At 39.3% G+C, this 13,397-nt stretch overlaps 1 protein-coding gene across 1 annotated transcript in view; it reads right to left on the reverse strand.

The window, feature by feature from the left end:
* Positions 1 to 12,549, reverse strand: part of RAD51B (RAD51 paralog B) — a 179,550-nt gene extending 167,001 nt beyond the window's left edge. Inside the window, exon 1 of the mRNA XM_042047525.1 lies at positions 12,449 to 12,549. Coding sequence (XP_041903459.1) covers positions 12,449 to 12,530 — 82 coding nt within the window. The 5' untranslated portion in view covers positions 12,531 to 12,549. The remainder of the gene's footprint in view (positions 1 to 12,448) is intronic.
* Between the last annotated feature and the right edge of the window lie 848 nt (positions 12,550 to 13,397).

Raw genomic sequence — 13,397 nt, forward strand, 5'->3', positions numbered from 1 at the left:
CGGTGGCCAGACACCACACCACACCACAAAGTGATGAGTTTCCAGCTCTCAATCATTGCTGCAGTGCTACTGCAAATGACAGAACAAGCAGTGATTTGGTGGGAGGGATGGTGAAAAACAAGTAGAAGAAAGCAGTTAAGTCAATTCCTTTCTGTAACTGAGTATGAATTCTTTACCCCTCAGCTAAACTTTCTTCCCCTTCTAATGGTGGTCTTTGAGAAATTCCCTCCTTTTCTAAAATCTAAAATTATACAAATTTACACCACCTCTCATAGTATCCACAGTTCTCTACCACATTGCTCACCATTAAAACTTAAAGCAGCTTCTTCTTTTGAACCTCTCCTATGCAGTCACTTCTTCCTGTCTCCCCAAGACTGGAAAATAAAATCTCAAACCATTAAGCTAAGGGAGGGGAAAAAAAAAAAACCAAACCAAACAACCCAGATCTGGAATTTTGCCTGCCTGCACATATAAAGGATGCATAGGTTGAAAAACAAATCTTGCTCAATCATGGCATCTGGCAATGCTAGGGCCCTATGATCCAGAAAATGCTTTTAATTATCACCTCACCAATCATGCTACAAGTTATTGCTGTAATTTTTTTGCTTAAGTTCCCCCAGGGAATAAAACAGATCATGATATTAATCAGAAGGTACGTAGGAGGGAGGGGGCAGAATGCTAGAATTACATGTATGTAGGTCCCTTAAGGCCTGAATAAAGAAATGAGATTTAGAATCCTTCTATCAGAGCAACTGAAGCCTGGCATGGTGCAAGCCTCAGCCCTCTGACCTACACAGCCATGGCATTATCACATCTGATTTTCCCAGGATGGTTAATCTCAGCTGCTAAACTTCATCAGTCTCTGCTAGTGTTTACCCATCATCTGGATTTGCCACTTCCAAACTTTCCAGACTAGAACCGAATAAGCCAGCTGTCACACTCACCCCTCCAACATAACAGCCTGAAGCCTGGAAACCTAAATGGCTGAATCCCAGAAAGGCAGAACAAAAGCTAATACAGCCGGGGGAGGAGAGTGAGACACAGCTCTGAAACCACAGTGAGTTTCAGAATGCAGTTCACAGCAATATGGTCATGTTAGAATGCTGTGGTCTGAGATGCAGATTTTACTCCCGCAGTCTGTATTTTTTTACCATAAAATATGTCTTGGTAAAGAAACAGTGCCACGGCAATTTAGCTTTCATGCCCAGGAAACTGTCACAGTGCAGACAAAAGCAGCAGTACTCCAGGCAAGGCAGGAGCCAGTCTGCAAACCAACCCTAAAATCAGAATCAGGGTGTGGAAGGGTGATGGGGGTAGGAGGGAGAGAGTTTAGTTTCTGTTGCACAATGAGTTCTCCAGCAAAGTGGCAATAAAAGCTCCAATTAGTACAAATTTACCCAGGGTGTTTCTGACACGGCTGCTCATCTCCCGAGGAGCAGGCTGATGGTGTGTGCCTACGTGGCGGATGGAAAAGGACAGTAGATGTATGCAAGCTGGTTTTCAGTGAGCACTAAGGTCTTCCTTGGTAAAAATATTCTGCTAAGAAGCCACAGAGAGCATTGTGCTGCTACAGTCGGGTCACTGCCAGCACCTGAGTTTGCTCAATTAACACTAGCACTGACAGTCAGCCTACACTGGGGTGGATTTTCTCTATATACCAGTATAAAATGTCTAAATGAATAACAATTTCTGATCACAGCCTAGTTACATGGCTTTGAACTAGTGAATTAAGTTATATCTTCTTTTCACTCTGGAGTACAAGAGTATTTTAGTAGTATCTTTTACTTTTAGTAGTATCTTTTCAAATAATTTTCAAATTTAGTGAGTCACAGCTTCTTTATACAGAGGGTTGAAACGTGCAATAATTAAAACTCCACAGGGGGGCTGATAGCCATAAGGACTATGTTTAAAAATCAGTGTTAAATAGTACTTCAGGTTGAGACTGTAATTCAAACTGAGAAAACTGCTTTATTTTGCATGATGACCATCATAATTTCTTGGAAAATTTAGCCTTTAGCGTTCTTAATACTGGTCCCATACATTACAGTTGCAAGAATTCCCTCTAGGTGTAAATAAAAACAACAATCTTAGAGCTGTAAAGCTTGCATCATGAGCCAGAGTTATCAAAACTGAAATTCCAGAAGGAAACAATCCTCTTTAAGCCTGCAACATGGAAACAGAGGTCAGCCAAACATTTAGGGGCTAGAGATGACTGTTTGCAAATTACAGCTGTTGACATCTGGAGTTCAGATTTGGCCAAATGCTTAATACTATCCATCACAAAATCTGAACTGGAAGAATGTTTTGGTTGCATGACTAAGAACATAAAAGTTAGAAAACATTAAATGTAAAAAGCCGCTATGTGCAATTTCATCTCTGCCTATCAACCACAGAACAATGGACTCAATTATTTCTCACAATGAGTATCATCACGGTTGACTGTGGCATTTCTTAACTGGCATTTAACCACAAGTCTGCACTTGCCAGTACAGGTTTCTCTGGCTATATCTATTTCTCAGCACAGAGTGGTCTGTGACACAAGATGAAGGATGCAAACTCTTCTCTGACCAACTATCTTTTGGGCTGGCCCAGCAAACCCTACACACAGACCAAGCAGATGCACCTGAGTACTCAGAACACCTTCAAAACATGGCTTGGAGTAGCTTCTGAACATGCATTAATTGGGCACTTGCACATTTTTTTAATTACACAGCCAATATACCCATGTATAGAAAATGTGTTCCCTCTCACTATAACATGTATGACAAAACATTTTAGTACATGCAGACACCACAGGGCTCGCTGTTCAGAACTGACTCATCTACAAAGCTGAAAATACATATATATTTATATACTTAGGCACACACACACAGAGGCAGTATAAAACATGTAGGATGTTAAAATGACTGAGGATTACAGGGGTCTGGCTTCACTCTCTGACTGACGCAGACTTTCCAGGAGTTTCTCAGATAGTCAGTCCCTCTCTTCATGGCACAGTCACCCATCCTGAAGCAGAGGAGGTATATGCTTTTTTCCTTCATCTCATTCTCAAAAAAGAATTACTTACTTTCTCTGAATTAAGCAAAAAAAAAATCAATTTTGGATCACAACCAAGACTGGAAAATTTCATCCCAATAAGCTTTTCTGACTGAAGACAGAGGGTTAGAAGGGAAACAGTTATACAGCCTTAACTATAGGAGGTTCCTTCCGTTCCTGCTACAATGCAAAATATTCCAAGATGTGCCAAATTTTCACGGTAATCTGCATCAGGTAGTGACAGGACATTGAAGTGCTCTGTGGAAGCTAATGCATAAATCCAAAATGATCTTTTGACTGCAGTGACTCTTCTCTCCTGAGATGTATTATATTTTTTGAAGTCAGTGAAAGATAAAAAGTTGCAAAATACCACTTTTAATCCTTGGACTAAAAAATGGTTGAAACCTCCAGAGGCCAGTCAGGGCCAGAAACAATTTTTTTCCCAGATTTGGGGGGACAGGGAGAGGGCAAAGGGAAAGGGAGAGAGCAAAGAGTGGCTGGTTTCAAATAGCAACATTGTCCAAAAGGGTGAAAGGGAACAGATGGCCATAGAGAATGCAGCCTCAAAGCTCTAAAGAAAAGGGCTATTTTGACAGATCTTGCTGTTTCCTATTCAAGCATGAAGACTCTGGCATGGAGAGTTAAGATGATACAAGGAACAACCTCTGTTCCCAGCAACTGACTATGGGCAACTGGCCTCTGAAGCTCTCTGAGAAAAACAACATGAGACAGACAGACAAACAGATATGGCAGCAAGCCCAGATCCCAGCCACCAGGAAAGGGAAAAAAAAACAAAAACCAAGAACCAAAAACACCCCGCAAACATCAGAAAGGCTAGAAATAGCTGCCTTTTCCTGGCTCCAGCACAGAGCATTAGAAAGAGCCTGTCCAGCCTTTCTCATCTTCCTTTTTGGTGAAAACTTCTTGAAGGGGTCACCCTCAAGCTGTTGGTCTTTGCCCTGAGGGGAGGTGAAAAAGAGGACAGACCAGAGCTCAAGTCTGGCTCAATGAAACCTGCTTCCTTTAATCACAAAGACCTCCCTCCAGCAAACTATGGAGAACTCTAAACATAAAAACGCATCATTAATGCTGGATTTTTGCATGCAAAAAGGTGGAGAAATTTAAAGTTGTGGCTCCCACAGTATGTGCAATTTTTTTGCATAGAATATAGCAGAAAGCCATTATATCTGAGGGCAGAGAAAATTGTACCCACTGTGGGAAACAATGCTAATGTGTGTCCTGACTTTTCTACTACTCTTACCAAGAGAGTGCATCAGCAGCTGTTTCATTCACCAACTCGGGGTATGTGCTATCAGATAGAGATTTCAGTTTTGAAGGACAGCTTCACATCCATACCCAAAATTTAAAGAGGAACCTGAGCCATTAATTGTAACCAGACTTCACTGTTTCCAAAGTCCATAGAAAAAGAGATGAATCTCAATTTCTGAATTTCTCTCTGATTTCTGTATCATTTTCATGTTTAAGGCAGAGCCTGATGTACTGCCTGTTTCCCAGCCAAAGCTTGCCTATGGGCAGAAGCACGGAGCAATACCTTCCCTTTTCACTGTAGTGATGGCAGTTTCACACAACAGTTACAGGGAGGAAAAGAGGGGGTATATGGTATAAACATTAACTACCTTCACAACCCTTCCCCGAGGCAGGGAAGTGGCTATCATCTCAATTTTAATATTGTCCTTTTTAAAAATCATTGAAGGAAAAAGATAATAAAGAACTATGGGTGCTCACATGCCAAAACTCCAAATGAAGAAATGCAAATGCTACATACTGATCCTATCTGCACCTTTGTTCCCTCATCTGTGAAATAGCATTTATCTACTTTAGTCAATAAGTAGTAAAAGTGTAGAAAAATAGATACCAGGAACAAACCACCTCAACATCCTTAGCAATCCAAATTATTATTAAAACCATAGTTTTCTACAATATGTAAATAATTGGTAGGGTTTTGTTCGTTTCATGAAGGACAGCCAATGTAGTCATTACTACTTGTAATTGTTAATTAGGAACTAAAGAGATAGGATCTGACTAGTGGAAGTAGTCAAACAATAAATAAAATACCTTATTTTAGGCTAAATCAGATAAATTCTGTTTCTTTTCTTCTTAACCACGAGCTTCCTAAGACTGAGTAACTGCTCCAGGCTATATTTATTAAGGGAAACTCAAATGCAGATTATTGGCTAAGTATCCATAAGAATTGAATTTGTGTATTCAACTTTCTTCCCCATGTTTTCTTGAGTAAAGTCAAGCTAGTACCCCACAGTTTTCATTCTGCTTTACTTTTAATATATGAGTCCTTCTGTTCACTGCAACAGCAACCAATAGTGCTCACAAACCCATTCTGTCTTTCACGTTGCAGGACAGGTGGTCCCTCAGTATATTCCCACACATTCCAAATATTTTAAGTGTTCCACATCTGTTGTCTAAAACATTTTTACTTCCCTGCAAGAACAGTAGGAGATGAAAACAAGAAGTTATATATAACATAGCAACTGAGCTTGTATGCCACATGAGCTCTCTGTCATTTCAACAAGATTATAAATTTCATAAAAGAGCTCAATCTTAATTCGTTATACTACACAGCTATCTTGCAGAGAAGATAACCTGAGAATTAACTTATGACAGCTGTAATAGCCCAGACAATAAAACTGAATCTAGATGTGACTTTTTTCCCCCCAGGTATCTGCTGATTGACAGGAAATTTTTAAAAATTAGAGAATTAAGGTGATTCACACATTTTCTCACCCTACAAACCCCACTATCTGTTTTAAAAAAATAATCAAAACATTTCCCATGTATGTATAAGCAATCTTGGTGGGATTTTTATAAGCGTTTAGTGTTGGCCTACAGCAGGTATGGAAACACTAAATGTTTGGGGTTTTTTTCCCTACAAGAATTAACCTAATCAATATGCTTTAAAAACATATGGCTGCAAGTAATTCTTCTCACTAATGAAATAGAGCTACTGGTCAAGATCTGAGACCAGGAAATTCAAAGCACTGATTGCATCTCAACTAGTAAGCTGCTCATAGAAGGCAGAAAATACAGCCTGGGCTGTACTTGGGAGAGGTGGCAAGGGTTGGCATTTCTGCTCTTGCTCAAAGTGTTGCGAGATGGCAGCAGCTACCCACAGCTGAGAGTCTGGTTTGCATCCTGGGCAGAAGCTGGCACGTCTTGCTGAACCAGCACTGCAGCTCCACTGGGCACTGGCTTGTTACGGACTGTAAGAGGAGACTGGCCCCTGCTGCATGACCAATGTCATTTCCAACAACATTCAGAATTCCTTCATGTACTTTACCAGCAAAACCACACACGTCAGCTAGAAAAGCTAATGTCTCATCATGCAAGATACCAGCAGTACTAACATCATCTCCAAAACCATGCAATAGAAACAAGTGCACAGTCTTCTGTTGCTGTTGTTTTGTTTTATTTTTTCCATTAAAAAGAAACCTTCTAGTCTGAGCTACACTGAAATGTTATAGGGGATCCCTGTGTGACAGACCCCAAGACCACGTCTCATGGCAAAGGATGCCACTGTGTGACCATGTTCAAATAAAGCACAACTAGAACACACAGCAAATATCTTAGAACTTCGCATGGAGCCAGGACTGAACTTAGGACTGAAACTGAACATCCAAAGATATGGAGCATGTGGCTGTTTTCCAGCATAACCTAATTGCCAGAAAGTAAAGCAACTTCAGTCATTGACCAATTAGGTAATTTCAGGCATTTCTACTTCATATATACCCTTTAGCCAGCCTCTCCATAAAGCAGCACTGTGATTTCATTATCTATCTTGGCATCAATGAAGCCAACTGACTTCTGTTACTGGAAGGCAACACCATGGGCAAGTTCTTTCAGCCTGATGAGACAAAAGAGACATACAATGGGAAGACCATCTATTCCACACAGCAAAACCAAGTAACTGCTGTTTTTCCATCTCTTCTGGAGCTGACTATCCTACCTTTGGCATAAACTCCATGATTTGATTACATTACACTTTGAAACAATTCAAATTTCTTCACACTTGGACTAGGAGTATGTAAAACAAATAACTTGAGCACTGTGATGGAATACAATCCCTGGGGAATGCCGCATGTGTTTCTCAAGCAAAACTTGTACCATGGAGCCCTTGACTTTGAAAAACAAATGAACAAGAACAGTAATTAAAATGCAAATGAACAAGAACAGTAATTTAAAAGTAGAATATTTATGAGATCAACTTTGTTACCAAGTAACAATACAATTAAAGATCATATACTTGGCATACAAAAGAAAGGACTAAATATGGACTAAGCAGTGTGTTAGTGAATGTGGTTAAACAACTTGACCTTCTTGTGAAGCCAACTTTGAATTTTGCCCTAACATAAGCTCTCATAAAAGCTCTCCACTGGTAGAAAATTTCTGTAACTGACAGAAGGCTACAGGTGGCCTAGGTGAATTGAATGTGAAATTCAGAGCTAACCCACAATAGCACAGAGTCATCTCACAGAGCCTTACATCCAAACTCATGCATGAAGTAAAGTGTCAACAAAAAGCTGGAGGCACAAATAATGTGGAAAGATTGATTTCCTCCATAAAACAGTGTTTGGGGAAGTGGAAACATCTATTTATTGTCTGCAATTTTCAAGACAGGCAAAAAGGACAAAAGCATATGTAGAGTTGCTCTTTGAGGATGCTGCATGAAGAAATACAACTAGCTTGCCATCAAGGCACAGCAGACCTGGAAAGCACATAGTGACAGTGACACTGGATTTTCTCAGAAGAAAGCAGGCATTCTTTTCTGAAGGGCAGTGCCCACAGCCATTTTATAGATGCTGGATGAATGCAAGTTAATGACAGTTTAGGTAGCCTAGTTTGGTATCACTCAGATATGACACAAATGTGCTCTACATATTCATTTGCCATATATATTACGCTTTCAATGACTCTAAACTGAACAAGAATCTTCATTTAACTACCATGCTATAATAATGATAAAAAGAAAACTGTTTAGATAGTAGTTAGGAAAGTGCCTCCTAGATACTGTAGATCATCACAGCACTCTATAACCTCCACTACTGTCAGTGGGGGCGCACATGATGTGAGGCATCTTGCATATTACTATCTACTTAGACAGGCAAAGCTTTCAGCCAGAAATAAGTAATGTCTGGATGTTTGGTACCTGCTGGAGACCAACCATTCCTCAAAGTCTTTTATGTTGGTTCTAACAAACGTGCCTTAGTTCCTCCAGCAAAGTAATTACTGGAAGAGATTTACGATTGCTCGAACTAGATAACCAGAACAGACTGTTCTTTCCATAACTTCTAACGACTTTTTTTTTTCAGTAAGGAAAACTAATCCTCAAAAATTTGTAAAAAATCCTGAATGAAAATGAATCACATCAAATTAAATAACTGGTTCTGTAAATGAGTAATAGGATTTCCATAATTTATTTTGGAACAATATGCAGGTATAAATCTTGATCTTGCTAATATCGACTTAGATAAAATAAAGTTTATAGTATGTGGTCAGTTCAAAAATGAGGCCCCATAACTATATCACCATGTACTTCTGAAGTCAGTCAACAATATCAAGCTACTTTGGAAACACAGCAGAATTTGGTAAGAGGTTCACCTTTAAGGTATTCACCTTTCCAATTTAGTGAAACATTATTTGTTGTTAAAATGGCAGCTCATGCACCAAAAACTGGAAAATGGAAGTGCTCTGCTGTATTTGCTCACTTTACAGAAGAGGGGTACTTGGATTCAAAGCTTTGCTACCAGCTGCAGACTTGTATCACAGCTTTCAAGTTTCCCCCTGTGGATAGGTACATGCACTCAGCTGCTCCAGCAGGCAGTAGGATTTGTAGGAAACCTTTGGTGGCAAATTTGGGCCTAGTTTTATATCTGTAGTTTCCAACCATTGCTGGTGAACAGAAGCATATCAACAGCTTGCAGCCATGGCTAGCCTACATTTATACCCACTGAATCAAATGAACAACTTGTATATTCTACACTCCAACACTGACTATGCTGGCAATATTTCCTAACCACAGCCAGTAAAAAAAAAAAAAAAAAAAGAGTAAATGCTTTATGAAAACCTGCACTTGCCAGTAAATCTTCTGACAGATGCAGGCCATGCTGATACCTGCCAAGCAGATTTCCTGCTGAACCTTGCTGCTTTCCAGCCCACTCTGTGGCAGCCTGCCCAAATGACAGTTTTGGACCAAGGACCTAGGACTTCCAAGGAAACAGCTTAGGCAGTGTAAGAATAGGGGAGGGCATCCACACTCACATCTTTTTCAAAAAATATGTTGTAACTCTGAGTAGACACTAAAACATTTGTCTTTCCATTCCAATTAAAAGTATTTTCTGAAAACTCAGGAGTTATTGCACAACAAGAAATATAAATTACCAGCCACTCCTATTACAAAGAACAACAGTCTTAATCCCTTACTGGCAAACAGATCAACTGCCTCTCAATTGCCCTTCCCTTTTCCCTCCCTTCACCCCACTGCAAAATTTTCGTTCTTACCTGGAGTCGTACTGTAATCTAGGCCATCTGGCCAGTCTCCTACCCTAACATCTGATCATTGTTGGCTAAGACAGTGCACAAAGACTGTTCATACTATAACCAAATGATTTTCAAGAAGAAAGAGGCAATTTGCAAGACCAATTTACATTATCAACGGTCTGACAGAAATTGTGGAACAGGGGTGTCACATCTTTGATAAATTATCAACCCTTACCTTTATTTATATGCAGACATAACGTACCTCTGGAGTACCTTATAGAGAACTGGTAATTACTGCTGATGAACTGGTACCTACTTCCATGATACTTGACCCTCAATGTGGACATATTTAGTACATGATATATGGGGACAGCTATGGCTCAAACACATTTGTTGCCATTCAGTGGTTATAGTGGCAGAAACAGCATAAAGCTTGGGAAGAGGTGCCCAAATTTGTAGGGATACTAATAAACTTTACCACTTTTCCTGGTATGTCCCTCGTCAATGTTAATATAATCCTTCTTTTAAAGGCAAGCATTGCCAAAGAAAAACAAATTACTTGGCTGGGCTTGCATGATCAGGTTTTTGAATTTAGCCAAGACATGTTATATCCTATTGCTTGTAAGAAGTGCCACAGGAATTTCAATGAGTTCAAATGGTGAAAATAACAGACTTGTACTTCATGTGAAAGTGTTTCAGCAAAGAGAGTGCCTCTTTACGTCACCCCCAGTGACTGTCTCAATGCTAATCTAGCAGAAAATAAGATGCTTACTGAACAACCAGTATTATTATTCTGTGCCCAACAAAAGCTTACCACAATCATTTCAACCCAATCCTACTTTATTTACAAGACACTGCAAGATAAGAGCCAGAGGCAGCACAGTCATTTGCCAGTTAACACTCACAGCTGACTATAGCAAGAACACATTCATGAAAAATTGAAATTAGTCGTTCTCCATTGGCTTCTCTAGACCTTCTCTTCAGACGCAGTGACTTACTTAAGCAACTTCGGTGAAATTACAGAAGGTACAGAAAGTTTTCAAACACCAGTAACATTTGATTGTATTAGTATGCTCTCCAAAGGCATTACTATGGGGTTAAACTTACAATGATACAACATATTTTGCTTTGAGTTTATAAGTGGCAGTCTCTTCACAGAATGGAGACTGGAATTGAAAGCCATGGTCAGTGGCAGGAGGCTGCCAATAGTGCAAGACACCCCAGGTCTAGTCTTCCCCTTAATAACCAACATACAGAAGTAGTGCTGAGTTTGGCTAACACTTGGTATCTTGTCAGTTCAAACAGAGACAGAAGAGTAAATAAGGCACTGTAAAGGAATTTGCCAGACCATAAGTGTTTTCTCATATCCAAAGCAAAATGCATGTAGTGTATGAATCAATTTGGAATACAGTGTTAAAAACTAAGGTATATATTGGCTGCAAAAGAACCAAATTGTTCTCATTCTAGCCATTACACTGTCTGAGCTTTTATTCCCTAGAGAAAAGCATCCATGGAAAAAAGAAAGAGAACGAAGAGGCAGAGTGTTTCTAGCGCTACCCTCGTGCTCTCAGGTGATATTTTCATTGCCTACAACTGCAAGTTCACCACCTTCAGGAACAGGCAAGGAGAAATGAACTCATGTTCACTTACTGCACAGAACTCTGCAGTGAAATCTGAATGTAGAAACTTACTCATTCTCTTGTATAACTGAGTGCTTTCTGGGCCAAACACAGCAACATATCAAACTCAGAACACATCAAACAGTTAGTGCTAATATTTATATCAGTGTTGATAATGACTTCAGAATGGAAGAATTCAGCTCCTTTCCATCCTAAATTTGGTGTTGGCTTCTAAACCATATACATAAATGAGATACATCAATGGAAAATATCAAGTCTTGTTTGCTCCCACAACATAGCACTGGTATTTCCATCAGTGTTCTTGAATCTTAGTAATTATTTTCTAAAAATAATCAGCCAAAAACTATGTTTCTCTGTGTGTTAATGTTTTACTGCTTTAAACATTAAGGTTTTTTCAAATCAATGTCTTTCACAGCTTCATCCTTAATATCATCTGTAAGCAGACAAATATTTCAGATTTTATGTACTCTGACTCAAACTTTATTTGATAAAAAGAATTATGAACATAAAGGAAAACTGACCACATCTGCTGGAACAGTCCTTGCATAAAGTTCTTTGCACTCTCTATAGCACACAGTTCACTTCTTATAATTGCTGTACTTGAGGCTGTAACTCAATACCTGCTTAGGAGCTCTACAGCTGTACTGTTCAGCAGCTTGGGGTAAGAAGTGAATCAAACTGTATTCAACGACTCAGATCTACAAGGCAGAAAAAACCCAGAATATGTATATATATGTGCAGAACAATGCAGTGAACTCTGTCTCAAGGGTGACTTACTACCTTGAGAACCTATCCTAAAAATCAGCAAAAACTTTGTTATAGCAGGACATTTACAACAATACAGAGCAATTATTAGACATCTGCCATAACAGTCAGAAGCTTGGAGGGTTTGGGGGGTCAGTTAGGTTTGGGTTGGTATTTTGGGGGGGGAAGGGATTTAGGGGTTTTTTTCCTTGGTTTTTGTTTGTTTCTTTGGGGTTGGGGGGGTTGTTTTTGTTTTCCTTTTTGTTTTTTATTAAGTGTGTAACTACAAGGCAGGCACTCACCCACATTGCTGCTGTTTCTGGATTTCTCTTTAAAGTTACAGATACAAAAACATCCTGGAAAACCTAAACCAAAGCTCTTTTGAAAAATGGTTTCATTCAAATAGAATCATACCAAATAAAGCCATAAAATCAGAGACTGCTCTAAGTACACTGTAATGAGCCCTCACATTAACCGAGTTTGCAATGAATTCTAACACACGAATAAATTCTGCTTACCTTTTGGGTTTTCTGGCAACCACATTGCACAGTCTTGGCTATTACCCATATGGGAGTGTTGCCACATTAATGGAATTAACATGCTGCTTTTCTTTCGCTAGCATGAGTTCTTAAATTATTTTTAAGGTTCTTGTATCTCAGTTCTGCTTTCCACGTTAAAGCTGGCATATCTAGCAGCAGTGACTCACTGTGGAGGACATGCATCATTTCAGCATTGGCCCAGAAGAATGCATTGCTTGGGATGCACAAGTTCTCCATTTGAGCAACCACCAAAATAAGTAACACTGAAATAAATATTTATCAACTCAGCTATAACTATTTCCCTTTCATACTGGACAGTGCTGGCAACAGACAGAATGTTAATGACTTGACTATTCATTCTTTTTATATGCCTCTTTTAATTGATTAAAATCACATCAAACATATGTGTGTGGGACTTGCAAAGTCCCACCTGCTCTAGTACAGTAAGGAAATCTGTTGCATGTGTTAATTTTCCCAGCAGAACATTACATCCCACTCTTTCTACAAGATAAAGATCTATGTTTCTTTCAAAAATTATGATTTTGGTTCTTCTTATGTAGCTGATTCCCAGAGGTGAAGAAACTGCAGTCTCAAGGGATCTGAAGCGTGACTCTGAATTTTATGACATTTGTAGCAGTATTTTTACTTTTTGTTTTTTCCCCTCTTCTTCATTTCTCCCACTCTCACGCAGGACAAGTCTACTTTTTATTAGCTTCAGTGAGATTTCACAACAAAGTAACACTTCTCAGCATCTACTTGTGCCCTCTGCTTTGTCCAATCGAACTTCCGATAAATTGTCTTCACTATTGCCCAACAGTAAAAGTTCTCTATGACATGGAAATTAATAATGTGGTGGATGTTGCCCTTAAAAGATTTTATCAGTGATGCAGTTCCCTAGTACAAAACTGCTTCACATATTTGGGGGGGG

This window comes from Corvus kubaryi, unplaced genomic scaffold (assembly GCF_017639235.1).
Source record: "Corvus kubaryi isolate FWS band 111438036 unplaced genomic scaffold, C.kubaryi_AGA036_p1.0 66, whole genome shotgun sequence".
NCBI classification, from domain to species: Eukaryota; Metazoa; Chordata; class Aves; order Passeriformes; family Corvidae; genus Corvus; species Corvus kubaryi.